The sequence below is a fragment of the Cyprinodon variegatus genome, unplaced genomic scaffold (genome assembly GCF_000732505.1).
Source record: "Cyprinodon variegatus isolate N-32 unplaced genomic scaffold, C_variegatus-1.0 Scaffold789, whole genome shotgun sequence".
Classification (NCBI taxonomy): Eukaryota; Metazoa; Chordata; class Actinopteri; order Cyprinodontiformes; family Cyprinodontidae; genus Cyprinodon; species Cyprinodon variegatus.
Genome location: NW_015151242.1, coordinates 83,507 through 98,693, shown reverse-complemented (window position 1 = coordinate 98,693; position 15,187 = coordinate 83,507). Strand labels below are relative to the sequence as shown.

The 15,187-nt window shown below is 38.5% G+C and overlaps 1 protein-coding gene across 1 annotated transcript in view; it reads left to right on the top strand.

Annotated features, from left to right (window-relative positions):
* The window catches only part of LOC107098564 (phosphatidate cytidylyltransferase 2-like), a 17,369-nt gene extending 3,459 nt beyond the window's left edge, over positions 1-13,910 (top strand). Inside the window, exons 2-13 of the mRNA XM_015396303.1 lie at positions 1,536-1,678; positions 1,924-2,020; positions 3,703-3,800; positions 5,150-5,289; positions 7,353-7,411; positions 7,713-7,795; positions 7,966-8,053; positions 8,173-8,241; positions 8,335-8,487; positions 9,640-9,759; positions 9,849-9,952; positions 12,726-13,910. Coding sequence (XP_015251789.1) covers positions 1,536-1,678; positions 1,924-2,020; positions 3,703-3,800; positions 5,150-5,289; positions 7,353-7,411; positions 7,713-7,795; positions 7,966-8,053; positions 8,173-8,241; positions 8,335-8,487; positions 9,640-9,759; positions 9,849-9,952; positions 12,726-12,852 — 1,281 coding nt within the window. The 3' untranslated portion in view covers positions 12,853-13,910. The remainder of the gene's footprint in view (positions 1-1,535; positions 1,679-1,923; positions 2,021-3,702; positions 3,801-5,149; positions 5,290-7,352; positions 7,412-7,712; positions 7,796-7,965; positions 8,054-8,172; positions 8,242-8,334; positions 8,488-9,639; positions 9,760-9,848; positions 9,953-12,725) is intronic.
* Positions 13,911-15,187: the final 1,277 nt, after the last annotated feature.

Here is a 15,187-nt window from a genome sequence, read left to right as displayed (position 1 = left end):
CTGTGGAGATACTGATACTACATCAGCATCATGTGGCAATTAATGAATAATGTGCAGTGAGAAATGCTAAGCAAACACATTATATATATTCAACTGCATAGATTCCTTAATTTTGTCTGGGTTTTTTGTATAAAATGTGCTGTTGTACAAACAGCAGCTTTGGAAAAAATATAATTACGCTTCAGAATCAGTATTTAAATTTACACTAAGCTTGATATGACCCAGTTAGATGCTTCCAGATTGATTGAGCTTTATTCGTTAAGGAAGAACACCACTGTGTGCTCTCAGGGTTTGAAAATGCAGCTTTTATTCATAGATTGGTCACTTGAAGGAAAACAAAAGTTGCATCTGCTTTGGAAGGCAGCATGAAAGGGGAGGAGTGTATAAGTGGAAGGGGCTCCTATTTTTAACCCAGGCTTCCTGATGGCAGACATTGTCTCCATAGAAACCAAGACATAGAAAATGGTTTAGGAATCATGTATATGTGTGTGTTTTACTACAAATCTTTGTTGCGTCCTATGCAGGACATTGCATAATGTTATGTGCATTTCATATTTTCCAGCACGTTGGGATTAACCTGAGGTTGAATTCTATTATAAGCCAAACAGGAAAAAAACAAACTTGGATTAAGGACATGATATAGGGCTTTCCTCTGTGTCTAAAAATATTTCTGTTTCATAACCTGTAACTAGAATGTTCCAGATTAGGTTTTACGGAGGGGGATTCTTGGCCTGGTGCTTTGCTTCCCACACAGAGTCTTAGCCTATTTTGCTAAACGTAGCGTCTTCCTCTGACATGAGGAAACCCATGGAGATCACTGTGCAGCTCAATCCCCCATCATCATTTATTAAAGCTTAAATCTGAACACTTCCCTCCACTAATACTCCACCACATTCTTTTCATAGTATTTGACTATTCATGGCTCTATCTGTTTATACAGTCAGCCTGGGCTATATTTGGTTGTTCACCCTGATTCGAGAAGTCGAGAAAATTTAGCGCTTCCTCTGAACACACTGGCCTTCAAATTCATAGAACCTTTCAGTCTATAAAAGACATATTAAGTATCAATTCCTCCAAATGTTTTCACCAGAGAAACATAGATGCCCTTTAAGAGTTAACATCAACTAGCAAACAAGTTTTTTTTCCCCCAAGTCTTCAGCTAATATTGAAGTAAACAAGGGTTTATCGAATCCAAACAGAAGGAATAAACCTCAAAATTTTTGTCACAAGGATTTAAAACAAAAGTTTATAGAGGGCTGTTTACATTTTCATGACGTCTTAAAACTTAGTCCAGCAGTTGACCAAAAAAACATATTGGCAGCAGAAACATCAGCCACAGACTCACGGATAATGTTAAGGGAAATAATGGCACCAGGCTGTTTAGCAGAAAGGCTTCTCAACATGGAGATTTACAGGCATGATTCTGCTAAATGCCTTTGTTTTTTAAAACCAAAAAGGTAAACATTCTTCTCATAGATTTATGGTCTTCATGCCAGAGAATCACACCTTGTCCTGTGTGTTTGTTTGTCTATCAGGGCTCTGACAGCGAGCTGAAGGTAGAGAAAGATGGAGTCTCAGACAACGAGTCCAAGGTGGACTCGGGAGTCCCAGAGGTCCCTGTGCCTCCTGATGACACCCCAGAGGTCCTAAACAAGGCGCTGTCTGGACTCTCATCAAGGTACACTCAACGTTGGAGAAAATTACTTTTCCATGCTGTACTGGGTGTGCTCTGTATACTTTATGTTTAAAAGTCTCACACTTATTTAGGAGACTAATAAGTAAAAAAAAAAACAAACAAAAAAAACATTTAAGTTCTGTGGAAACTTAATAAATGTTTAATAAATGTGTATATCTGTTTAAAACCTGAATGAATAGATCAGCTGAGACAAACATGTCTGTTTTATTTTGTTTTTTTTCCGGCAGGTGGAAGAACTGGTGGGTCAGAGGCATCTTAACACTAGCCATGATCTCCTTCTTCTTCTTTATCATCTACCTGGGCCCCATGGTGCTCATGATGATTGTGAGTACAAACAGATGCTTCAAATGGAAGTTCTTGAGTCAAAAAAAATCAAAAACAGGAGAGGTAATATTCTTAGAAATACTCTTGTTTTCTTCAAACATTATTTGTAAAGCAGCACAATGAAGAACTAGAATTTTAACCCGCTGGAGTCTCAATCAGAGTCTTGCCTATATGAAGCTAACCTGCTGCACAACACAACGTTAGCGATATGACTACTAAGTACTTCTAAACCACTCGGTGGAATGAAACTGTCAAAATATTCTAAACCCAGACCAAAAGATCACAGTTAAGAGTTTCTAAGAGTTACAGTTCCTTGTAGGAGGCATCACAGTAGCTGCATTTCCATTAACCATCAAACTGAGCAAATTGTAATTACAAAAACAATTTTGCGAAAATGGAAACACTGCAATTTTGGAGAAACTCATGTTTTTCGCTAAGTTTTAACGCTTCAATGGGATGGTTGTTTTTGGATGGTTGTTTTTGGTTACAATGAAATTCTTACATTTTGCCAAACTGCATCAGAAACACTTTTTCGCCTTATTTCGAGTCACACAATCTGCAACTGGACTTTGATGCCTTGGAAAAGACAAAGAAGGGGTCTGGGAGTAGTTGGAGGCTGATAAGGAGACGAAATATTTTTTCACATTTAGTTCACGGTGACGAGCGCGGTAAGCGCTAGAGCCATGGCTGAAGTACAGATATAACTCAGGTTATTACCTCCACCACTGCCATGTTGTCTTGAGGGGAACTAATGCCTGTTGCATCTCTTTTAATCACTTGAAATCACAGATATTTTCTTTCTCTTGATTTATATGTGAGAACAGATCCAGTGTGTTTTGGAGGTGAGGCTGTGATGCAGTCCCTTTGGTAGGAATAAGAGTCGACTATGAAGTTCGCTGCTCTCACTGTAGCAGTTTCTACTGAAGGTCTCTTCCTGTTGAAAGCTAGTTTTTCTGAATAAATCTAGACAAAATTGCATTTACTCGTACTTGCAGCTAAAAACTAAAATAGTATTTAATTGGTTATGTAGTCATATGGCAAATGTTATGTCTTGCATTCGGACACTTTCTGCAGTAAAGGGAACCATTCCTTTCCACTTGCAAAGTAGGAAACGTTGCTGCAAAGTCGACAACTTCATGCAGATTCAAAGACTCAGACTTTCTGTAATGAATAGTTTGAATCGAATTAGACTGTTTCATATTTGATCCATTTTATTTGTGTTGAATCTAATCACAGTTCAATACAGCTATGATCTCAGCTCAAACTTGTAAATCATTCATCATCTTTTGTCTCATGCAGTGCGCTAAATGTATTGCTTCACCCCCAACACTCAGCCATTCTGTAAAAACACACATGGACAGCTGATGATCTCTTAAACTTTCTCTAGCAAGTAGAATTTGGATGTTTAATCCTTTGCTTCCTTGCTCGGTGTTAAACCACGTTTAAGACGTCCTGCTTTGTGTGATAATTTAATGTAATTTCTTTATTGATTCTTGATTATGGTCTTGTGTGTTTTTCTATTTAAAGTTAAACTTTAGTAAGATAATGTAACAAGAAACCTGAAACGGTACCATCTGTAACAACATGCTTCCTGCTTTAGCTCTTCTTTGGAAGTTTTCTTAACGTAAACATTTTGAAGTGAATTTTCATGTGACCTCTAAGGTGATGCTCTCTCTGTGCAGGTCCTTTGTGTTCAGATCAAATGTTTCCATGAAATCATCACCATTGGGTACAGCGTGTACCACTCCTACGACCTTCCCTGGTTCAGGACGCTGAGCTGGTGAGGAGTCCATCTTGTATCACTGATACGACTAAATGAAAAATAAGCTACTCTGGTTCTCATCTTGTTGTTTAATGTTCATTTTGTTGCAGATTTCCTCAGGTTTGGTTTCTGGCTTCTTGTAGTTTGCTTTTTAGATTTATTTCCTGATATCAGTAATACTAGCAGACTGTGAATCATCAGTTTACTTTTAGCTGTAGTAGTGCACTGTAGTGACAATCAGCCTCTTTCCCACTCAATTAGCGGGTAAGTGGGTTTTTTCAACACGGGTTGACCGATTAACCATCCGCACTTGGCTCCCTTCCCATTGGCAAAAAAAGCCGGGTCAAATGCTCGCAGGCTGCCTTGTCTCTGTCCTGCCCCCACTGCTGTGTGTCTGGTGACACCATCATGATGGGTTAGTGTTGATGATGTCACCAGTGCGGCAGAAATTAGAAAAGTAAAAAGTGGAGAGCAACATGGAAGGGTGCTAGCGTCCAGTAAGTGCTCTTTTTTTCCTTTATTGTATCGTTCTTTGGTCCCCCTGAAAAGGCTCTCAGCGTTCTGCGGCATGTTTATCAAATATAACCAGACTTGTTTTTTTGAATTTGTTTTTCGTGTCCTGTTTTGCCAATAAAGCTCTGGGATTAGATGTCCCAGAGCTGGATGATAGCCCAACAGATTTGCTTTCACAAGAACACTATCCTGACTGTTGCCTTAAGGTTCCGCTTCTGGGAACTTTATCGAAAATAATTTTGGGAGTAAAATCATTTACTCAGAAAGAGAGGTGAGAAAGAAAGAGGAGATACGAACTAAGGGGACAGAGAGAGAAAAAAAGAGTGCAAGAAAAAAGAGAAAATTAAACAAAACGGCAAAACTAGACAAAAGAGGACATGTACACTCCTAGAAGTCTGCTTCCACACCAGTATGAGATGAAAGGAACAGAAAACAGAAAGAATAACGGCAAAAAGAAGACAACAGACAACCAAAGTTAACATAAAGAAAAAGCTTCAAAAGCAGCGGGTATCCCTTAAATATCCATGTGTGCAGAAGACAAAAACCTGTGATGATTACTGCTGTATGCAGATCGGAGCCGAGCTGTTTAAAGGCGACATTAACCCGGGTCATTCGCCAAGTTCTTTAACATGGGTCACTGAGCCATTCCCACTACTATAAAAGACGTTTTTTTTCCCCCCAGGTTTAAACGGGTTTTTCAGCCAGTGGGAAAGGGGCGTTATTAACGCCACAAGCCTGAAAAAAACTCTGCAAAAAATGAAAGCTATAGCAGACTACATATGTGAACTCTTGTCTGATTAGCTGGCCTCCAGAGGGTTCCATATCTAAATTTACTTTAACTTTCTGCCCTACAGGTACTTCCTGCTGTGTGTGAACTACTTCTTCTATGGTGAGACGGTGACGGATTACTTCTTTACACTGGTGCAGAGAGAAGAGCCGCTTCGCATTCTCAGCAAATACCATCGCTTCATCTCCTTTGCGCTCTACCTCACAGGTAGGTGCATCCAGAGGAGAGGCTAAAAGAGATACATGTCCATGTTAAAGTTTTCCTTCAAGAGGTTCTATTACATAATTCTTGGTAATACTGCAAAATCTAGAGGCCGACACTGTGATATCAAATCAATCAATGAGCCTTTCAAGAAAAAAAAACAAGCGATTTAAACTCACCAGTAAGTGCCTGATTACACCTGGCAGAAAACTTAATACCACAGGTTAAAATATGTTTTTGTTTCTGCATGGAGTTTGCATGTTCTCCCTGAGCATACGGGGGTTCTCTCTGGGTACTCCGGCTTCCTCCCACAGTCCAAAAACATAATTGTTAGGTTAATGGGCTTCTTTAAATTCTCCTTAGGTTGATTGAGTGTGTGAATGGTTGTTTGTCTCGATGTTGCTCTGGGACAGACCGGCGACCTGTCCAGGATGTACCCCTCCTCTCTCTGCTGGAGATAGGCACCAGCATCCCTCGCAACCCCGCTTGGAATAAGCGTGACAGAAAATGGATGGATTATTCAGATTATTTTGTTGATTAGTTGACTTATCAAATGATTATTTTGTATTAATTACAAATTTAGAAAATGTATTAGTACATTACAACTATCATTTTAAGACCAATTTGACCTCAATCAACATGCAAGCTAAAAACAAGAAAATGACTGAGTAATCATAGTAAAATGCTGAATTAAAAAACGTTTGTGTTAGAAAAGTAAAACTAAGTTTGTTATGTAATGCATGATTTTCTGAACCTCGGTGGATCTTGGCCATTGTTGTTTTTTTTCTGTGGGCTAGGTTGTTTAAGAAGCTCATGCTTAACAGCGGCGCTGCTTTGATTTGCTTGTTCAACTGTACACAGCCTAAAATTCTGTGACTTTGTGGCTTTGTTTTCTGCGAAATGCTCCGCTACCTTTAATTTGTGGTCTCGCTTTCCCGCCAACTGCAGGTCGGTCCCGCCTTGTTGCTGTTCCTCCTTTTCTTTTACAAAACTGCTATCCTCTGTCCATTGCATCTGCTGCTCCCTTTGGGAGAAGATAATACAGGAAAACACCTCTCTAAAGTTGCTGTTGCAACAGTCAGATTGCTGGCCAAGAAAAATGACTGTTACACTCTTTATATGTAAAATATATGATGGTGATTCTTTAACAAATTTATTTTAACATTTTTTATTGTTGAAATTATCAATAATGTTGACTAATATTGAGAGACATTATTATAAAGTGGAAGGATAATGACTTCTGATCCAAATCTGAAAAGAGAGGTATGCCTTTAATTAATTGCACAAAGTAAACTTTAAGTAAAATTGTCCCAATGGAATAAGACTTTTTTTTTTTTTTTAAATAAGAAAAAATATCAATTCACTTATAAAAATGCAGTATGAATAATCATTTAATTTTAGGGGCCAAATTACTATTTTGAGCCCTGCTCCTATGAAGGGAAAATACTTCATTTCAAGAGATGGCTGATGAAAATTAAGAATGTGAAGATATGAGCGATGGTGGACCATGGTTGTTTCTGTCACTGTTCAAACTGTCATGTCTGCTTCCTGAGCTGCAGAATGTCAGTTAGTAACTCAGCAGTACTACAGTTTCCTAAAGGCACCGCACACAGGATGTGGGGAGGAAGGAAGGAAGCACCCTGACCCTTTTTTTCTTCCTATGTCTAAGTGTGACGGTAAAACTGAAGGCCCCGGCTGTCTCCTATGACTTGAAGCAGAGAACTTCTAACCTAACCCTCCGTTCTTCTTCTTCTAAGCTTTTAAATGAGTCTAGATGGGAAGTTTCTTCTCACAAATTTAGCCTTCACTATCATTACCTTGATCTATTTTTAGATCCAGTGAATGCTGCTGTTTGTCCGTCTTTGCTTTCTGGCTTCCTGTTCCGACATCAGTCATGGAAAACAAAAGCTGAGGTCCTACTGCTTCTGCAGCACAGTGCCTTGAAATAGGTCAGGCTAAATTTAGCTGGAATTCAGTTTAAACACAGGTGATCTTGTCTGTGAATGATTAAATCTCAGCCAGTGAACCCGTGGTAATTTATTTTCTCATACATGGCTCTGCTCCTGTAGGTTTCTGCATGTTTGTGCTGAGTTTGGTGAAGAAACATTACCGTCTTCAGTTCTACATGGTGAGTGGCTGCCTCGCCTCCTTCCTGCCATCCTCCCTGATTACTGTTATTGAGGAGACCAGCTGTTCTGAACAAATAAACAGAAGCAGAAGAATGATTTCAGCCCTAGTTAGTCCAAAAATGTTGACCAGAAGCTGGTATATTTTGTTGTGAAATAACATTCATATAGTTTTACATTAATGAAATTTAAGCTAGTAACACTAGGAATGTATGAATAATATTGAGCTTGTATGAATCCATCCCAAGCGCCACAGTTCGGTCCAGATTCTGGTTTTCAGAGCTGCCTCTGTTCTCTCCACAGTTTGGTTGGACCCATGTGACTCTGCTAATTGTAGTGACCCAGTCCCACCTCATCATTCACAACCTGTTTGAGGGGATGATCTGGTGAGTCCTTCACTCTGTTCTGATACACTGTAGATGGAGCTAAAAGCTAGCGCCACTGCATGCCGTCTCAGCCAATTTACAAACTCATCTCATTTTTTTTCTCCCCCACTGTAAGGTTATATCTCTGAAACCTAATTAAGATGATACATTCTCTGCTTTTCTTTAAATAGGTTCATCGTTCCCATTTCCTGTGTGATCTGCAACGACATCATGGCCTACATGTTTGGCTTTTTCTTCGGCCGCACCCCACTCATTAAGGTTGTAAAGAAACATTAGTAATGAAGAATGTTGATCTTTTGCATTTTTTTCTGTGTTTCAGTCAAAAACAAGTAGTTGCACTAGAATCGACTGAAATGTCTGATTTGTATCTGTTGCAGCTATCCCCTAAGAAGACCTGGGAAGGGTTTATTGGTGGCTTATTTGCCACCATTGTCTTTGGCATCATGGTAAGACATGTTTTTAATGAAATAGAACAGAGTCGTCCTTTTTGAAGATCATGTTTGTTGGATAAATTCAGCGGGTCCTTATGCTCCTTTCAGCTGTCCTACGTCATGGCTGGATGCCGCTATTTCGTTTGTCCTGTGGAGTTTAACAACGATTCCAACAGTTTCCAGGTGGACTGTGAGCCTTCGGAGCTGTTTCAGCTCCAGGAATATACTCTGCCAGGAGTCCTGGAGTCTGTCACTGGATGGGTATGACCTATGATCTCCTCGTCTATCATTCTTAAAACAAGCAACACAAAGTTGTTACAAACATGTCCAGTTTTTATCCTCCTTTTACAAATCTACCTTGGAATAGAAGAAAATCCATTTATTGTCCCTCAATGGGGAAATTGTGGTACTTTTATCAATAATTGACTCCATTGAGCAAAGTTAAATCTTAAATTCATAAAGTTATTTTTATCTCAACCACACATCGGTTTTCAGTGCTTCATATTTCTATGGCCATAGTGTTGACACTTGTTGAACAGTTGGGGGCTTGGTAATGTCAGGAGCAGTTAACAGTGAAGGGACGTCAACAAACATTTGATCAGGTTTCCATATAGCTGGGTGCTCATGTTATATATTTGTAGGTCATGACGGGCAAACTGATGCCAATCTGGTTAATGCTGAAACCTGCCTGACATCCAAGCAAATCATGAGGTCAGCCAGGACAGACGGCATCGAGACATGGTCATAGCTTTTCAAACTTACACCTGTTCTGCAGGCTGACTGGAACTGATTGCTGTGTTGGAGCTCCAACTCTGAGTTTTTTTTTTATAATAGTGAGCAAACCTGAGGTGAACAATGCAGGATTTCCTGAAAAGTAGCCAATCACAGGCAGGTTACGACCTCCGGTAGGTCAGGCTTTCAAAGTGACAACACTTAAAATAAGCGAACAGAAACGGGAGGAGGGAACCAGCGCAGGCATGGAAATCAAACCACATTTCCACACAGAAGGAACAAACACATGTGGGTGTGTTGTTCTTGTGTCATCCAGCACACAAATGCTGCTGTACTGCTGGTACAAATCTTTGCAACTTAATAAGTTCTGTTTAGATTGATTGATTGATTGATTGACCTTATTGATCTCACAGTGGAGAAATTTACTCAGTAAATCAGTTTAAATAATCAAAGGAGGAGAAGAAGGTACATGTGATGTATACAGTGCGTCCACAAATGACAGCTTTTTTTAAAATATATATATATATATATATATATATATATATATATATATATATATATATATATATATATTTATGTAGTAGGATTTTTATACAGTATTATTGCCTATCAGGTTTACATGGGTATTTATATATTTTATTTATGCAAGTGTGTAAAATATGTGTCGTCTTGTCTCCACAGACCACAGTCCGTCTTTATCCATTCCAGATCCACAGCATCGCTCTCTCCTCCTTCGCCTCCATTGTGGGACCCTTTGGTGGCTTTTTTGCCAGCGGCTTCAAGAGAGCGTTTAAGATCAAGGTAGGAAGGAGACCTCAAAGACACCAGGAAGCTTTCAGCATCTAAACAGACCACCTCATAAATGTTGGTTTGATTTTTTTCCTCGTCAGGACTTTGCCAACACTATCCCAGGACATGGAGGCATTATGGATAGATTTGACTGCCAGTACCTAATGGCTACATTCGTTAATGTCTACATTGCCAGCTTCATCAGGTAAACCCTCACGCCAGTATAAATGCTTTCTAACTACTTAAAGTGTTGAACACACCTCATATCCAGAGAAGTTGAAAAATGTCTGAAAACACAGTGAAGTGCTGATGCTTTCACTTTCAATCCTTGGCAGCTCATCGTTTTAAGATGTTAAACCAGTTTTTGGTGTACAGATGCACATATGTATGAGGGTTAATTGGACCTAGTTGCTCACTATTTTTTTAAATATTGCTGTAGTTCATTAAGGTGTAGACATTTGTTTGCAGTTTTCTTTCCTCTGCACTGTGGGACACCATTGTTCTTTAAATTTTTCTGATTCAGATTTGTTGTTTAGTTTCGGCTAAGCAACTTAAATCCTCTCATGATGCAGCTGACAATCAGATGGACTCACATTTGACTATAATCCTTCGCTGTACAAAAGAGGTCTGGGTTGATTTAAATTTGCAGGGAGGTGCTGTGGCTTCAAAACAAGCCCAGTTCCTCACACCTCTACCACCGTGCTTGACAGTTTGGGTAAGATAATTGTCCTATGCTGTGGGTTTCCACCAAGTCTGACTTTTTTGTTGTTATTTTGGTCGAACAGATTTACTGTTGTCTCTGTCCAAAAGAGGAAGGTGCATTTTCTTTTTGGAGGGAAATGACTTCCTACCTGCTGATATTCATCACAAGCAATTCATCTGCTCTTGTACATTTTAGCAGTTAGCATGCTAAGTGAGGCCTGTTAGTTTCTTGAATTTGCAAACTCTGACTGCGAGATAGATTTGCTGGTGAATCCGATCCTGGTTAAGATTTTACAGCTTTCTAAAATGATTCAATGTTAAAGGAACAATGAGTTCTTGGTTATCATGAGCTGATATCGCCTCACCTGTCAAATCCACTGGCTTTATAATGGCTGTAACTTATTTTTTCTACAAACTAATTCTTTTTTTTATTTATTTGTTTTTTGTGTATTTTGTCAGAATAATTATTGATCTTGTTTTTTTGTTGTTGTTACAATGTAGTAAAAATCCAAACGTGCATAGTCTGGCCTTACATGTGAAATCATAGAGCTGATGGAGGGTGCGTTTACTTTCTTTGTAAAACTCTGATCTGATGAGAAACTTTTATTGTCCCCTTTTCTTGGAGGACTGCAGATAAGAACAAACATTTCTATCAGTGTTCTGAATAATTTGATAAATAAACTGCCATAAGAATAACAAATTAATAACTAATAAACAGAATCCCAGTTTACCGAAAACATAGATGAGCAGCAAATACAGTGAAATTCTTGAGGTTATTGATCAGAATAAAAAAAAAAAAACTCTGCATTTCTCCTTTATCAGCCATTTTTATTTTCACTATTATTACTAATATTTACTTATCTTTCCACCTGTTTTTTGCACCTACTGCTGATCAGCATAAAGGATAATGCACTAATTGGACTGTGCCTGCTGTTTGGCACATTTCGTGTTAAATGGCTGTATGTACATAGCTCCTTTTCAAGAACAAAGCACCTTACACTAGATTCATTCATTTCTCCCATTCATGCACACTCTCACACACTGATTCATGAAACAATTTTTGCTCGGCCATTTATTAGATCAGCTTTACAGGTGCTATCGAGTTTGCATGTTTTTTTTATACAGACAAGTCCTAAGTAGATCAGGGAAGCTAATGTGAAAATTAAGCTAATTTCTTTAAGCTCCAGAACAATAACAATAACAGCAATGTCTTTCTTAGTATTTAAGAGGAAAGACTCTGATTAAGGGTTGTTTAACATTTAATTAATTTACTTTTTAACAAGAAAAAACCCTCAAGCATCCTTTTGTTTGGATTGATAATGACAATTAGATATTGGCCTTAGAAGAGACTTCACACTGTGTGGAAAAGAGAGCCGTCTGTGCTACACACTTCAGCAGTTAAACAAGATTAGTGAAGATTTCTAAACATAGGTGACATTTGTAGAAATTTAAGGTGCTCTCCTCTAAATGTCAAAGTTATTTACGGTACTTAGTGTCTGTTAGCCAAGCTAGCTTTCAATTATTTGTACCTCTCTGCTCCAAACACTGTTAATACATTCAAGGTTTGTTTTTTTAGTGCTTAGCAAAGCAGCGTTGATGCACACTACATGCCCACAAGTCTGTCTGTTAACTCTACTGCCTGTTCTTAATCTATTAGGTAAAATCTCCCAGAATAGTAACTTTGGGTTTGGGGTTTATAGTTGGTTAAAAAAAAAGGAATTGCAGCTTCCACTCTGATTTATTCCAAAGGTGTTTTATGACGTTAAATTCAGGAAGGTTGCATTTCTTCATATAAAACTTTTTACACATGGAAGTGATTGGAACATCCGAATGACCTTAGGTAGTATCAGGTCAAACCAGACCCTCAGTTCCACATTTGGGTAAGTTTTGTGGTGAATGGAACTGGATCGCTTCAGTAAATCAGTTAAAATTATTTACCTCTACTGACGTAATTCAAGGGGTAATTCTGACGCCACAGAACGTCTGGAATCTTTTCCAAAAGATTTTAAATCTATTCATGCTTCTTCTGACCCCATTTTAAACACATCACTGAAACTTTTTCAGATGAATGCTGTTGCTACTGGCAACTGTTCAAACATATTTATTAAAAGCTCTCTGATTTCTTTTATTCAGTTTTATTTATTTTTTCTTCAGTACATTTTGTACCCTGATTATTCATCTTTGCTGTATATTTGACATGTTGACATTTCCCAGTAAAGAAAAGGCCCCTCGCCTCCTTTAGGTTTATCTTTGATTCATGTTTTGTTTCCTCTTAGGGGCCCCAACCCCAGCAAGGTGATCCAGCAGCTCCTGGCCCTCCGACCAGACCAGCAGCTCTACATCTTCAACTCCCTGAAGGCTCATCTGACAGAGAAAGGCTTGCTGCCAGCTGTGGAGGCTTAGATCCCCGGCCCCCCACAGAGAGCAGCACTCGGGGTGAGGGGCTCCGGGGTCCTTCAACCCTCTGCGCTCTCACAGAATCAGTTTATTTATGAGCGAGGAAAACCGAGAAAAAAACGTTCAGCTTTGGTTCATTCCAGTTGGATTTGTTTGGAGCGTTTTGTGTTTCTGTGTCTGTCTGCTTGGTGAATCCTGTTCCGGACCCCCGTGTTTCCAGATTTACTGGGTGTGTTACTGCTCAGTCCCTCATTACCAGTACAGCCCAGTTATTGTTTTTCTGATTTCAGCAACACTGTTAAACTAAATTTTGGTTGGATGTACATTTCTACTCGTTTACGCTGTATCTTCAAAAATGTTGGTTCAGGTGTGTTCATGTTTTATTGTATGCTGTTTTTCTTTTTGTTTTGTTTTTTATCTAAAGCTGTTAACACACTGTAATCTTACCGCAGCGTCACCCTCCCACATTATTCTGGTTTTTCACTTTTTTTGTTTGTGATGCTATTTATACAGAGATGGTTTTATATTTCTTATGTTCTAGTGAATCTTAACGCTGTCTGTTGTGTTCAGGCGGTTATGCACATTTTTGTGTCCGTTCGTTTCAGAAGCTCTAATACTCGGCCAATTTATCACCGTTACATCATCAATTAGTGCCGTGAATTTAATTTAAACATTTGAGTCAGATAAATGCCTGAACAGCCTTCTGTGAGCAGATTGAGTTCACCAAAAAATCCGTCTGAAGGCTAGCAACCGACCTCTCACCTGTTTCATAGTGTCCGTCATTCCTCCTAGTATTATTTTAGTGCAGCTGACTTACTGTTTGATCAGATGGGCGGGATGGTAAATGATTCCTGCACTGCCATTGCTTTTCATGTTGATGGTCCTGCAGCTTCATGAAGGTCGTACACTGAACCGCTGTAGTAATGTTGGACCCGGGCATATCTGTTCATGTTGCACTTTTGCCAATACCGTTAAATGTTTTTGTGCGTAAAATTGTTCATTCCTCAAGATTTAAGGTTTTGTTTTTATTCCAAGTGTGATTTGGTAGTAAAGCATAAGCTTAAGCTTTTGTGGTGTTTTTTTTTTTTTATTCTGGTTTAAAGATGTTCACCGTTGTGTTAATTTTTTTAATGATTGATGCTGATATTCCACTCCGTGTGTTTATGCAGTTGTTTTTATTATATATATATCTATATATATAGATATATATAGATATATATATAAAATTTAGTTCTTACCTGAGTTCTTTCAATGTTTCTGGCCTTTTAATGTCTGCTCAGTAGTAGAGCTGCCCTAAGATGCTGATGTTAGCCATTAGCCAACTGATTATTTAGCATTCTGCTACCTGGAATCACGTAAAGCTGTTAATTTGAGAAATATTCCCCTTGAATATTTATCTAATTTCCAAAAATCAGACATTTGGGGAATGAAAGCATTCATAGGCTGAGAGGTTTATTACCCTCAGAGTTCGCTTGTCTCTGAGACTGAATGGAACTGATTGCTCCAGCAGCCGACTCCTCTGACCGCCCTGTGGGTCCGACTGTAGCCGCTGTATTGATAACAGGCTGTGGTGCAAGGAATTTAAAAATGGTTTCTTTTTGGATAAGCACAGCAACACTTTGGGGCGAAATCCATCCGCCTTTTTAAAAATATCAGCTTAATATTATCAGCCAGTCATTTATTGCCTTTCCTATGATTTCTGAAACTTTTAACATAGTTTTTGTTGTTTTTTATTTACATTTTTTTTTTCACTTTTTCCATTTGGATTTTTTTTTTCTATCAGAATTTTACAAACTTTCTAAGATGGTGAAATTTTCAAACACTTCTTAACTTAAACCAGTGAAGAGCTTATGAAAATATTTGCTAATTTCTAATTAATTTCTCAGCTGGGTATTTTTTATAGCCTTTCCTTTGCTTTGTGGACTCGACAGAGTCTGAATAGTATCTGCAGCCATAAACTCAATTTCCTCAAAACTTCAACATTTATTTCACTAAAATAAATATCCTGAGTCAACATTAAGAACAGCAAAACATTTTCCATGAAAAGTTTGAATACTTTGTGATGGAAATACAGCAAAACTTAAATGTTGGTCTAGTTTGGACATCAGTTGAGACTTGTGGCCCAAAAGATGTGTTTACAAAAATAACCTTCAAGAGCAGGAGCTAAAAGAATAGAGTCAATTCTGTTCATACTTCTATGGAAAAGCATTTTTACCCTGTTTTTATTGTTGTTCATCCTATAAACCCGTCTATTCTTGGCTTTAATCTAAGAAAATATTCATTATAGTTTTTCAACATTTTCTGTTACCTTAATCTGCTTCTCTGGGATTATTTGTCATGT